Source organism: Stegodyphus dumicola, chromosome 3, assembly GCF_044657685.1.
Source record: "Stegodyphus dumicola isolate Sdum_Otavi_A_Nest chromosome 3, ASM4465768v1".
NCBI classification, from domain to species: domain Eukaryota; kingdom Metazoa; phylum Arthropoda; class Arachnida; order Araneae; family Eresidae; genus Stegodyphus; species Stegodyphus dumicola.
In genome coordinates, this window is record NC_140770.1 from 239,186,934 (window position 1) to 239,199,972 (window position 13,039).

The 13,039-nt window shown below is 33.4% G+C and overlaps 1 protein-coding gene across 3 annotated transcripts in view; it reads right to left on the reverse strand.

Moving 5' to 3' along the window:
* The window catches only part of LOC118184708 (uncharacterized), a 76,851-nt gene that overhangs the window by 48,234 nt on the left and 15,578 nt on the right, over positions 1–13,039 (reverse strand). For 2 of the 3 annotated variants that reach the window (XM_035354421.2, XM_035354422.2), the window contains exon 5: positions 7,946–8,152. The exons of the other annotated variant lie outside the window; for it this stretch is intronic. In XM_035354421.2, the coding sequence (XP_035210312.1) occupies positions 7,946–8,152 (207 nt within the window). The remainder of the gene's footprint in view (positions 1–7,945; positions 8,153–13,039) is intronic. 3 annotated transcript variants of the gene reach the window in all.

Consider the following 13,039-nt stretch of genomic DNA (forward strand, 5'->3'; position numbering starts at 1 on the left):
TGCATCGGTGATGCATTCACATTGCAAGTCAGCCAAAAAGCATGCCCCATAACTTGGAATTAAAATTAGCACAACGCAGCTTTACAGGAAAATTGATTTAATCCTGTAAGCATTCTGGCCAATGGCCATCAATGAACTAATGGATGATGACTTAAACTGCCACCAGGAAGCATGCAGAATCTTGTTAGAGGCATTCCCCACCATTCTTGCTCAGAAGTGCATTATTTTCTATCATGAATGCCCTGTGGGGGGATCATCAAATCATATGTCAGGCAAGAGCAGTATGTGGACAATGTTCTGCAGGAAAGTGTGCTTGAAGCCTTTAAGGATACGACATTATAACTGCTGAAGTGGATGAGTAGGAGGATATTCAAATGTATCAAGCTGTGCAGGGATAAAGGTGATACACATACAGATATTTGGACAAATAACTTCAGTGTTATTAAAGTTACAATGAAATAACTGCACGTGTAAAGGGACTTTTTAGCCACTCCGTAATTAGAAAATTAAACCTATGTAACAAATGAAAGATTTCAGTATCAAAAATTCCAGAATTAAATCTATGCAAGTTTAAATATCAACGTAAAAACTATATATAAATGACACTTTTCCTTTAAAGTCATACCATGCATTTTTAGCACTATACTGCTATGCTTTTTTTTTTTTTTTTTCCCTTTTCCTATGTATTTGGCTCAATACTACACACTTTTCCCCTTTTTTCACTTCTTTTTTTTTTATGTGTTTGCACAGGTGATGGTTAGAAAGACAGTTATTGGTAGGCAATAATCCAAATGAAAGTGGCAATGCCAGGGTTGCCACTCAAACAGGAGAATGAAATTCCCTGACTTTTCCAGGTTTTCCAGGTGTGTTTCAAGAAAATTCCAGTCTATCCACGTAATGTACGTTGGCTGTGCTAAGAGGTAAATTAATTATGGTATTACTTGTATTGTGTAGCAAATTCACTTAATTATTCAGTAAATCCCAGAGGACATTTATTCTTAATTATTCTTGGTATACTTGGTTTGATAATTTTGTTTAGTTTTCCACTTAATAAAATTTAAGATATATTCATTGGATAACAAATGTATGTTTTATTTAATTATTACTCATGATCATCACCAGTTCAACACGAGGCTAATCCGGTCCTTATAAATCACAATGCAATGCTAAATAGTTAAGTTAGATTTTAGGTAAATTTAATTTGCGTGAGGTATGTTCTTAAAAGGCACCTTAACACTTGAAAACACAAATATAATTATAATAGTTGTTGTTTTCTCCACTGAAGATTGAGATTAGAATCTTCCCAATCTGGAATAAAATAAGGCTTTTTTTGCAGACATTCTGCAGCTAAACGAAAGAAAGAAATCTATTTTAATAAATTGAGGTATTTTATATTTATTTTGCAGCATACATAAGGAAAAAATATGTGCATTAAATTTCGTGATGGTATGTCATCATACTGCTATAATTAATTTCAGGATTATGCCAGAGAAAATTTCCTGAAATTTGGAAATATTATTTACTAATGATAAATAAATTTAGAGGGAAGAAGCAACATTAAATTATATGAATAACATAAAAATAATTACTTAAAAATTGAATTAGAATAATCAACGATATTTTAGGGAATATAGTTATATTACATGGCTAGCCTAGATGACTGATTACTATTTTTTTATTTTACTGCAAAGTGGCAAGGTATTTATTAAAAAGAAAAAAAAAAAAAAAAAGGTTTAAAAAGATTTTGCGGTAAAATTCTAGTATACGGTAAGGCTTTGGCACGATTTTGAAAATTGTCGCCAAGACCAAAATGACCCGTTTACTGCGCATCAAGATGTCGCCAAATCCCATTATTATCTAATCAAAGAACGTCTATGTAAAGAAGAAAAGGTTCCATACAAGTAAAATGCTATTACGCCGCTAGAATGCGGAGGGAAAATTTGCCAAGGGATTTGGCGACGGAACCTGGCGGCCAGAATTTCCCTCTCCGCGATGTGTACAGGAAATTGAGAAACACGTGTTAAGAAGAAACGCTTTTTGACAAAAAGAAAACTACGAAAATCCGTTTTTAAATTATTGCGAAAAAATCCAAGAAGAAACGTTTTATCAAAGGACGTTTCTTCTTGGATTTTTCGCAATAATTTTAAAAACGGATTTTCGTAGTTTTTTTCCCCCCTGAAAATAACTAATCCATGAATTAATTTACTTGCGCCAAAAAATATTTTCTTTTCCTTTAGAGTTTAACCACTTGCGCTAAGACTAAACTTCACGGTTGCGGTGCCGTGCGCTACAATATAACAAGCCGTAAAGTGTCTCATTTACGCCGCTCCGCATCTGCGAGTGCAATCCAGAGCTGTAACTCGAGAAATAAACAATCTCGTTGTTAGGCGTCGTGTGCACCACGTTATTTTCATTTTTGTGATAAATGCTTATCGACGTGGTGTTCACGTCGCTCGCGGTTTGAGACAAAAGCATCTTGACGTGCGTGGCACGTCTTTTTAAGCGCAAGTGGTTAAAGAAATTTTAAACGATATTCATTTTATGAACTCTTGATAACGTGACCTTCGAACTTCGACACCGGTTTCGAGCTTTGGCAACAGATATATCAGACATGCACAGCTGTTTTCCCTCTATGATGGAACGGAGCCACAGCCACGTCTGTTGCAGAGAGGTTTTCCTTCTTTAAAATACATATTCTTTGATTCTAACCTCCATGGTACCGTATACTAGGATTAAACCCATTTTGTTTTATACGAGAACAGGTACTTCTTTAGTTCATGCATTGCACATGCGATTCTCGAGAATATTGGAAACCAAAAGTTGCGGGAAAGTTGCTTTGCCTTTCTAAAAGACAATCAAATTGGAGCTGCGAAAATTGGCTCTATGCCAGTTACCCGAATGACACTCACGTGATACATAATTCGCCAAAAAAGTTACCTCTTCCGACGTCGGCGCAAAAATCGCTTTTTTTTGGCGGGATCGTTGTATGAACTTCCCTGACTTTTCCAGATTTTGACAAAAATACTTAAATTCCCTGACTTTTCCCTGAATATTTTGGTCAATTTTCGAATTCCCTGACTTTTCCCGGTTCTCCAGGTAGCGTGGCAACCCTGCAATGCTTGACATCAAAAAAACATCCCCACAAAATTTAAAAAAAAAAAAAAAAATTACGTTTAAAGGAAAAGTATTATTTAAATTTTACTACAGTAATTAAGCTGCCCACATATGATAAGATATGATTTGACTCACTAAAAAAATACAAATGTAGCAATTAGGATAATTACAGATATTAAGTCCACAATTAAAATATAAAACCTGTTATCATTTGAGAAAAGATACCATAGTTACTCAAAAATAAGACTATCCTTACATTTTAGAATAACTTTTAAGAAATAAAAATATAAGCAAGTAATTATTTTGCCTTGCAATAATTCCAAGTAAGAAAATCTTAGCTTATTATTCTTTCTGCAGAATTTCCTTAAAATAATAGTATAATCTGTATTTAAAGATACAGAAAGGCAAAGAAAAGTTAGTGATACATTGTTACTTGTTTTCAGGATATGAGTATAGTTAATGCAGGCCTAAACTGAAAGAGCTCAGCTAGATGCAGCTGTTAACGATAGTTATGCATTTATACAATCTTTTGCAAAAAAATTCGAAGTACCATGAAGGAAATGGTTGTTTTTGATGAAATTGAATATGTGTATGGCTCATACACAGATAATAAAATGATTGAAAAATCAAGGTCATAGTACCTGTTCATGACTCACAATCAACCAGTGAGTGTTCAAACTAGTAGTTGTTGGTCGAACCGCCACTGGCAGCAATGCATGATTAAATTCGTCGAGGCAAGGAGTGGTAGAGGTTCTAATGTCATCCTGTGACACATTTTCTCAGGCATTCATCAGTTATCACTCCAGATCTGCGATATTTTGTGGTGCCCGAATCTGGCGGCCTACTATGTCCCAGACATGCTTGATTGGTGAAAGGTCTGATGACCTTGCTGGCCAAGGATGAGTATCAACCACACGGAGACAGTCCTGAGATATGCGAGCGGTATGTGGCCTGGCATTATCTTGTTAGAAATTGGCCCCAGGTTGACGTGCCATGAAGGATAATGCAACTGGCCGCAGGATGGTATCAACATATTGTTGAGCTGTTAAAAAAGGTATGGAGGATGACTTGCTGTCATAAGAAATAGTGCCCCACACTATCACACCAGGGGTTATGGCTTATGCCTATGTAAAACAAAGATTGACCACTGGCCCTGTCCACTGGGACCACTGGCCCCGTCCTCTCCAGACGCAAACACGGCGGTCATCTGCTTTAAGAATGAAGCGGGATTCATTGCTGAACACTATATGAGGGCAATCTGATGGTTGCCATGATGAGCGGCAGCGACACCACTCCGGACGACTCCACCGATGTTGTGGGGTTTAAAGGCAAACGTCTTAAAGGCCTCTGTTAGCGTAACCCTGCCTCAGACAAGCACCATGAGATGGCGCACAGTACCACGGGAGGTATAGACATGGCTGTAGTGCGTTGAATAGTTGACAATGATACTGTTGAGGCGGTTCGGGCCTGGTGAACAAACATCTGATCTTTCCTTGCATTTGTCATCCTTGGTCTTCCAGAGGCTTCATTTTGTGGGCAATTTCCTTGTAGCAACCGTTGCTGCCAGCATCTTTGCACAGCAGTGTCTGTATGCTGCCGCTATGACCATCCAGCTTCATGCAAACCTACAATGTGACCACATTTGAAGTCATTTAATTGTCTATAAGGTCTTCGATATCGTCGTAATGGCATCCTTAGTTGTTTCTTTATGGAATTTTAATTGCAGAAACAAAAAAAGATAAATTTTCTGCCTCTGTTACTGGTTTTATACTTTGCGAATTGAGCACTAGAAATGTGTGCTATGATCGCAATTCCTGTTCATCTGCCTTGAAACTTTGATCATTTGCTTGCTCGATCAAGATGTTTTTGTATACCGAAGTTATTCACAATCGCAAAAGTCCTTCTTGATGCTTTTTTTTTTTTTCTTCCTAAAAGAGTGTACATACAAATAATAACCTGCACAGTTTGTTTATATTAGAAGAGTGCAATTATTTTATGTACTATGATAATTAAATACCTAATTAGTCTTTAGCATCACTTATCAAAATACCCATCTATAAAGGTTGGTACTTGTCCTTGATTCAATTCTAGCAATTAACAGTATTTTGTGTATAAATAAAAACTGCAGTTACATTTGTGAAATAACAAGTTAAACTACGAGACGTATTCGGAAACTAAGTACCATTTTGAGGGAAAAAAAAAAAAAAAAAAAAAAAATAGTAAAACAATTTTTTTCGAATCCGATTTTATTTTTACATGAAAATACATGTCTTAAACTATTTTTCAACATAGTTTCCGCCAATGATCAAACACTTGTCATAGCGGGTGACCAGTTTTTGTATACCATCATCAAAGAAACTTCCTGCCAGTTTCGATAACCACGACTCCACAGCATTTTTCGTGCCATAGTCAGATCCAAAGCACTTGCCACCAAGCTCGCGCTTCATGTGCAGGAACAAGTGATAGTTGGACGGCGTCAAGTCCGGGCTGTACGGCGGGTGATCGAACTGCTCCCAATGAAACTGTCGAATTAACGATTGAGTGACACCAGCAATATGGGGCCGAGCATTGTCATGGAGCAACATAATTCCTTTACTGAGCATTTCTTTTCGTTTGTTTTGAATGGCACGCCTTAGTTTTGTTAAAGTCTCACAATATCGTGCCGCATTAATGGTTTCACCTCTGGGAAGAAATTCAGTAAGCAAAACGCCTTTCCTATCCCAGAAGACAGTGCACATGATTTTTTGTGATGACATTGTCACTTTGAACTTTTGTTTTTTCGGAGAATGAGTGTGTCTCCACTCCATTGATTGTTGTTTCGATTCTGGTGTGAAATGACACACCCAAGTTTCATCACCTGTCACAATTTGGTTTAAAAAGTTTTCTCCCTCATCACTGTACCACGTGAGAAATGTCAGGGCACTACCAAGTTGCTTTGTTTTGTGAACATCAGTGAACATTTTTGGAACCCATCGGGAACACAGTTTGCGATAATTCAAGTGGTCAGACACAATTTCGAACAAAACAGTACGTGAAATTTGTGGAAATGCCTCTGAAAGAGTTGTCATTGTGAAGCGTCTGTTCTCATGAATTGCTTCATCACTTTCCTTACCAAATCATCGGTGACAACAGAAGGCCGACCACTCCGAGCCTCGGAGTGGACATTTGTTCGACCTGCATTAAACATTCTTACCCACTTTCTCACCATTCCATCACTTATCACGTATTCACCGTAAACTTCTGTCACTTGACGATAAATATCGGCCGGTTTAATATTCCTCGCGTTCAAAAATTTAATCACTGCACGAATCTCACAGTCGGCGGGAGAACTAATTGTCTTAAACATTTTGAATGTGCACAGCAAACTGAAAACACAGCATAGAGCAACCAAAATGGCGACAATTGAAAGTCAGTGAACAAGAAAGACTAGTGCGCATGCGCGGGAAGCCTACCACAGCGCTGCAACGGCACTAGAATGAAACAGTACTTAGTTTCCGAATACGCTACGTATTAAGTAAAAATACAAAATCACAAACATCACTTACTTAAAAATTTGGATAAGGTTGGATTGTTTAATTTAGACAAGCTACATATAAATTACCAACTCCATCCCAGTTTAAAATAGGGAAGGAATACAAAGGTCATGAACTTCTCTTACCACAAAGAATGTCCACATCTTATCGAGGATTTAAACCTGGACCCGATGGTATAGGTGTTTGTTTAACTGCGATAACCACCATGCTATTTAGAATGGAATTGTTTGTTGTAAAGAAAGCTAATAAATTATTTCAGCATAAAAGTGATAAAACGTGGAACTTCTTAGTTTGGAGAATGAAACAAAGAACATGAGCTAAAGAAAAAGCTAAAAACAAATCTCAATTCATTGAAATTGAAGGAAGAAGGCGAAAAACTCAAGCAATCGAAAATTTAAATTATCGAGACTCTCTTCAAATTATACCTAAAAATAACCTTGGATTGAAAATATACTCATGACTATATTTAACAAAACAAACCAGATATCAATGCATATATTAAATGGCAGAAATTATTTTGAAACACAAAAACTGTTAAAACAATTAAAATTGCAAAATTCAATTATACAAATGAGCAAGATACACACAAAGTTTATACATGCACATAAGAAAAATGCTTCATAAAGTGATATGAAATGATATAATTTTGATGGAGAATTTGATGCATACCGAACAGTAATAATGAAAGTTAACAAAATGTTTTCTTTGCATTTGATAATTTTTTTTCCCTTCAACAGTGCGTATATTGCATGAAACTATTCATGTAAATAGTCTAACAAAAAATATTTTAAAGACTTTTGGTTTCCTAAGAAAATTATACTAAATGCTTTAAAATGCAATAAAGAAATATAAAATGCAAAACACCTCAGTTTTGATTTATTCCAAATAAAAATACTTAGTTCAAACAAGTACATTTTTAAATACTCACAAGATTGTAATTACTTATGAGGATAATCAGATGAACTAGAAAACAAGAAGAAAAGCACACATTTCTTCACATTTAAGGATTCTACAAAGTGATTTAGTGAGTGACATTTCACTTAAATGATTAATAAAGAAATGTGAAGACAAAATTTCAGCATCTTGGGGGGGGGGGAACATTGATTTGTCAAACATTTTTATTTAATGAAAATTTGAGGTGTTAGGCAAGAATTAGTTTTTAACAAATTTCACCTGTGGGAAAGAGTAAATTTGACTTTTCAAAGTTCTACCTTATATTAAAATAAAGAAATATAATCTAATTTCTCATATCTTCAATATTAACAAAATAATTTCATTAAAAATCATAAAAAAATTACTTCAGAAGCAGATCCCAGTTCTTTATCAATGGCAAATACTGGAATATCTTCAATAGGAAGATCTTCTGTGATGATGTTAATTCCAGGTGATGAACTTCTCACTGGAGAATCAGAAACTGTATTTTCATGAAGACTGATATCCAGAGATGTTTCAATAATCACATCAAAAATATTTTGGTCCACAGAAATTAAAGAGATGATTTTTTTCTGAGATTGAAAAGTTTAAAAAGAGGATGATAGTTACTAATATGGTTTTCATAAAACAGATCTGAACACAACAAGAAAAAAAAGTGCTGGGTTGTATATGCATTACAGTCAAAAGTCGTTAATCCGGACTCGTCGGGACTTCGGCGATTCCGGATTATCGATTTTTCCGGATTATAGATCATCAGTTTAAATCTCGTAAGATGGCATGCAGAAATTCTAAAATTAAAAATATGAAACCGTAATTTATGAAATAAAGAACAATTATGATCTAAAGGGTATCAAAATTTGCAAAAAGAAAAAGCTTAATATTTATTTGTTTACTTTATTAAACATTTCTTTCAATGTAAGTTGTTTAAGTTTTGCTTCGTTTCATGTGATAATACTTTCTCTTTAATTCTATTAAACAGACATAATTTCTTGTTCAGTTACAAAGTTCCGCTGTTCAAGTCCTATAATTGCTGTGTCGAGAACACCGACTAATTTGTCAATCGAAATTTTTTCGTTTTCAATAACCTCTGTCACTTTTCTTCGCTATCGGAAGCGAATTATAATGACGAGGAACTTGTTTTAAATCATATCAAAGACGGAGCATATCGAGATGAAATACTACATTTGGTAAAGAAATTATAAGCCAAATAAAATAAAAACATCTGCGCTGAAGATAAGGATAGTGTTGACAGATCAACTTCCAATTCATTACGTCGCGGCGTTCCCCCCGCCGAGCAGCGTGAAATTGATAAACAGATTTCGGATTTCAAAACATACTTTCGCTTTAGATCCTTTACATATTAACAAATATATATCGGAAATTCTATTTGATATAATCGAAAGTTTAAGCTTACTTTTATAAAATTGCTCTTACAGTCTGCAAAAAATAATAAGCCGGATCCAATTCGAAAATTAAGGAACAACGCAATTATCAACATTAACTGAAATAGATAATTAGATAATTTTAGCTTATACGTCCATCATACATAAAACGCGCACGCGAAAACGTATTCTGCACTTACGCACACTCATATGCGCAGTCGTAAAAGGTCTTACGCGCACGCGCAAACGCCTATGCGCATGTGTCAACGCGGCGCATGCGCAGAAAGTTTTTAGTTTTGAGGTCCGGATTATAGATCATTCCGAATTATGGGTGTCCGAATTAACGACTTTTGACTGTAGTTGTCACCTAATACAATCCCAAACAAACTCTGTTCTCCTCTTTGATATGTACTGATAAGTGCCGGCTGATGTATAAGTATCAATCAATTAAAGCACACTGCGCGCACACACAAAAAAAAGGGGGGGCAGTTCTATATCTCTTGTTCTACTTGATTGACAAAATTCAAATTGCGATTTTCATGTCTCGAAAGCGTGACTTAGGATATATATTAGATTTATTTATAGCACTATTCTATTCTAACATAGGTATTCTGACACAAAATAGGACATTTTCTGAAATAACATACCAATTTTTTTACATATTTTGATTCTACGACTCAAATTATGCCAGAATGCCAAGTTTTGTAAAAACGGTACGAGTAGTTTTTAAAATATTAGCTCTCAAAACTTTAGCTCCTCAATGCTAATTGAATTTGGCATATGCTTATTAATATCTCTTTTTTTTTTTATTAAACTTTTCTGATTTTTTCCTTTCACATTTCGAAATTTAGGTTCATTCCAAATAAAATTCACCCATTTTTTGTGTTTTATTTTAAAAATTTCTATTTTTAAATAATTTTCATAAATTTTTTGAAACAAATTTTAAATTATAACCTTTAAAATTTTTAGCATTATCTTATTATTAGGTGTAGTTCTAAGCATACCTGCAAAAAATTTAAGTTTTTTTTATTCAAAATTTTCTAAGACATACAAGAATTTACATATTTTTGCATTTTGAAATTTGGCATCATTTTTTTTAGAGATAACGCCAAATGTGGTTTATGGATTTTTGTTACAGTGAATTACTACAGCTATTTTTAACCTTAAATTTTAAATAAATTTTTAGGGAGAATTAATTATATGAAATTTTTTCCCTCAATGATGCATAATAAATATTTATTAATAGTATATGAAAAGCTATTTTTTTTAAATTATAGATATTATTCAAATTTTTACCTTCTTTTCTAAATTTCTTTCTTTTTTAAAAAAATATTTGTAAGCGTAAATTTTTACCTTTACCGTATTATCATCTGCTACTTTGCTTTGACTGCATTTAAATTGAATTGTCTAAAACTGAGAAAGTTCGTTTGATGTTTGTTTTCACAATGTTTTTAAGCAAACAGAATGTTATTAGTTTGGGTCATGTCCCAGTTTTAAAAATGATATATATAAGCATAAATTTTTCAATTAATTCTCTTCAAAAGAATGTTTTAAGTAGCTAATTTTCTCTCGTGTTATAGATTGTATAAAAAACATAATCTTTAATATGATTTAGATTGTTTGTAGCCGATATAATAATCGGGCCACTCAGTGGTACAGAATAAACATTGCTGGACTGTTTTATTTCTTTGTCATTTAATAAAAAATCTTTTAATTAAAATATTTATTCTTTGGACTTTGCCTTAAACTTTATTTATAGTTAAAATTGCCTAGAAAATGAATTTCTTCAACTGAAATGCAGTTGATATAACTGATATTAAAAAAATAATGACAAGAATGCAAAATTTATGGAAGTGTAACAATCGAAAAATCTTAATTTTCTTGTGGTGAGCACTGAAAATAAATGTAGTAGGAAAGCAGAAAATTAGGGAGAAAAGTAAGCAAAAATTTGAAGGGGAATTTGGCTATCAGAAATACCAAGGTGTTTCGAAAAGTTGGATGCTTTTGAATACACTTTCAGAATAGTTCAAAGGAATTTGGGTGTTCAAAGAGAAAACACTTGGGACATGTACACCAGTAAATACCATCAATTGAGCTTGTGCTAACGGAAAAGACAAAAAGGATGTCATTGCAGTGTGACGATTAGACATATGCACCCCTCGGACTTCCAGGTGCTTAATGAGAACTTCCTGTTTTGTTCAGAGACAAAATGGTTTCCGGCAATAAGGGACTAATTATTCTCTTTTCAGGTTTCTTAACAAAATGCAGAGAGAGCTTTGTGTAACTAGTTTTTTTGATGCTGTAAACGAGAGGAAGCGGATGCATTTTTGGCTTCCTTGCTGCGCCAGTGGCTTTTGTTTAATTTATGGCTGTAATGATTCAGTTATTTTACTATTTAATCAAGAATTTCTAATTAAGTTTTTAAAATAAATATTTTAAAAGATAACCTGTCTTTTCTTGCATCCAACACGGGTGTTCTGATGTTACAGCAGATTAAAGTGAAGAGCGACTGGTTTTTGACTATATGTTTGTATAAATTTAAATTACATTACAGAACATCATAAACGGATAATCCTATGACTTCTTAGTCAAATTATTTGAATACTCAGGAATTTATCCTGTGATGTATGTGAATGTCATCTAAAGACGTTTTCCCTCTTGATGAAACCAGTCTTTCCTTTCATGTCATGCTTTAAAATCCTAAGTTAAGCATGTTATCCTAAGTTAAAATGTCGGTTATACATCTTTCTCATTTATATATCTTTTCTGAATAGAACATTGAAAGGTGTGTTAACTGTGCTTTACTGTATTTTGTCTTTTAATATATTCAGTTTTCAGATGCATCATAGTCTGAGACACAAAATTTTCTCAATTCAAATAAATAAAATCCTGAAAATTTATATTAATAAATATATTTAAAATGCTCGGCTTGAATGAATAAATAGAAAATTTGAAGAGATAATGCAACACAAACAATTAAAATAAAAGTCTAAAAATTAAAAAATTACCTAAAGTAATAACTGTGACAAAAGTTATAAAGAAAACTACTTGAAAAAAAGTAAACGATGCACCTTATATTTAAACTACACAGTTCAAATGGGTAAATACAAATTTTTAAAACAGTTATTCAAAAGAAACCATGCAACTTAAACAATTAAAATGAAATTCGAAAAAGAAAAAATTACTTAAAATAATAACAATTATAATTCAAAATTTAATATAAAGAACATTATTTGAAAAAAGGAACGATTGTGACTTGAACCAAGTGAACTATTCTTGGCGCAAACTGAAAAAAAAAGTGGCAACATAAATTTGTGAATTTCTCTGTAAATTTTGCACCAAATTATACAAAATTTCATATTTGGGCATAATTTGAGTCGTAGAATCGAAATATGTAAACAAATTGGTATGTTATTTCAGAAAAAGCCAGATTTTGTGTCAAAATACCTATGTTAGAATAGTGCTATATATAAATCTAATATACATCCTAAGTCGTGCTTTCAAGACATGAAAAACGCAATTTGAATTTTGTCAATCGGCCCATTAGAATGGGAGATATAGAACCAGGGTTGCCACTCAAACAGGAGAATGAAATTCCCTGACTTTTCCAGGTTTTCCAGGTGTGTTTCAAGAAAATTCCAGTCTATCCGTGTAATGTACGTTGGCTGTGCTAAGAGGTAAATTAATTATGGTATTACTTGTATTGTGTAGCAAATTCACTTAATTATTCAATAAATCCCAGAGGACATTTATTCTTAATTATTCTTGGTATACTTGGTTTGATAATTTTGTTTAGTTTTCCACTTAATAAAATTTAAGATATATTCATTGGATAACAAATGTATGTTTTATTTAATTATTACTCATGATCATCACCAGTTCAACACGAGGCTAATCCGGTCCTTATAAATCACAACACAATGCTAAATAGTTAGGTTAGATTTTAGGTAAATTTAATTTGCGTGAGGTATGTTCTTAAAAGGCACCTTAACAATTGAAAACACAAATATAATTATAATAGTTGTTGTTTTCTCCACTGAAGATTGAGATTAGAATCTTCCCAATCTGGAATAAAAT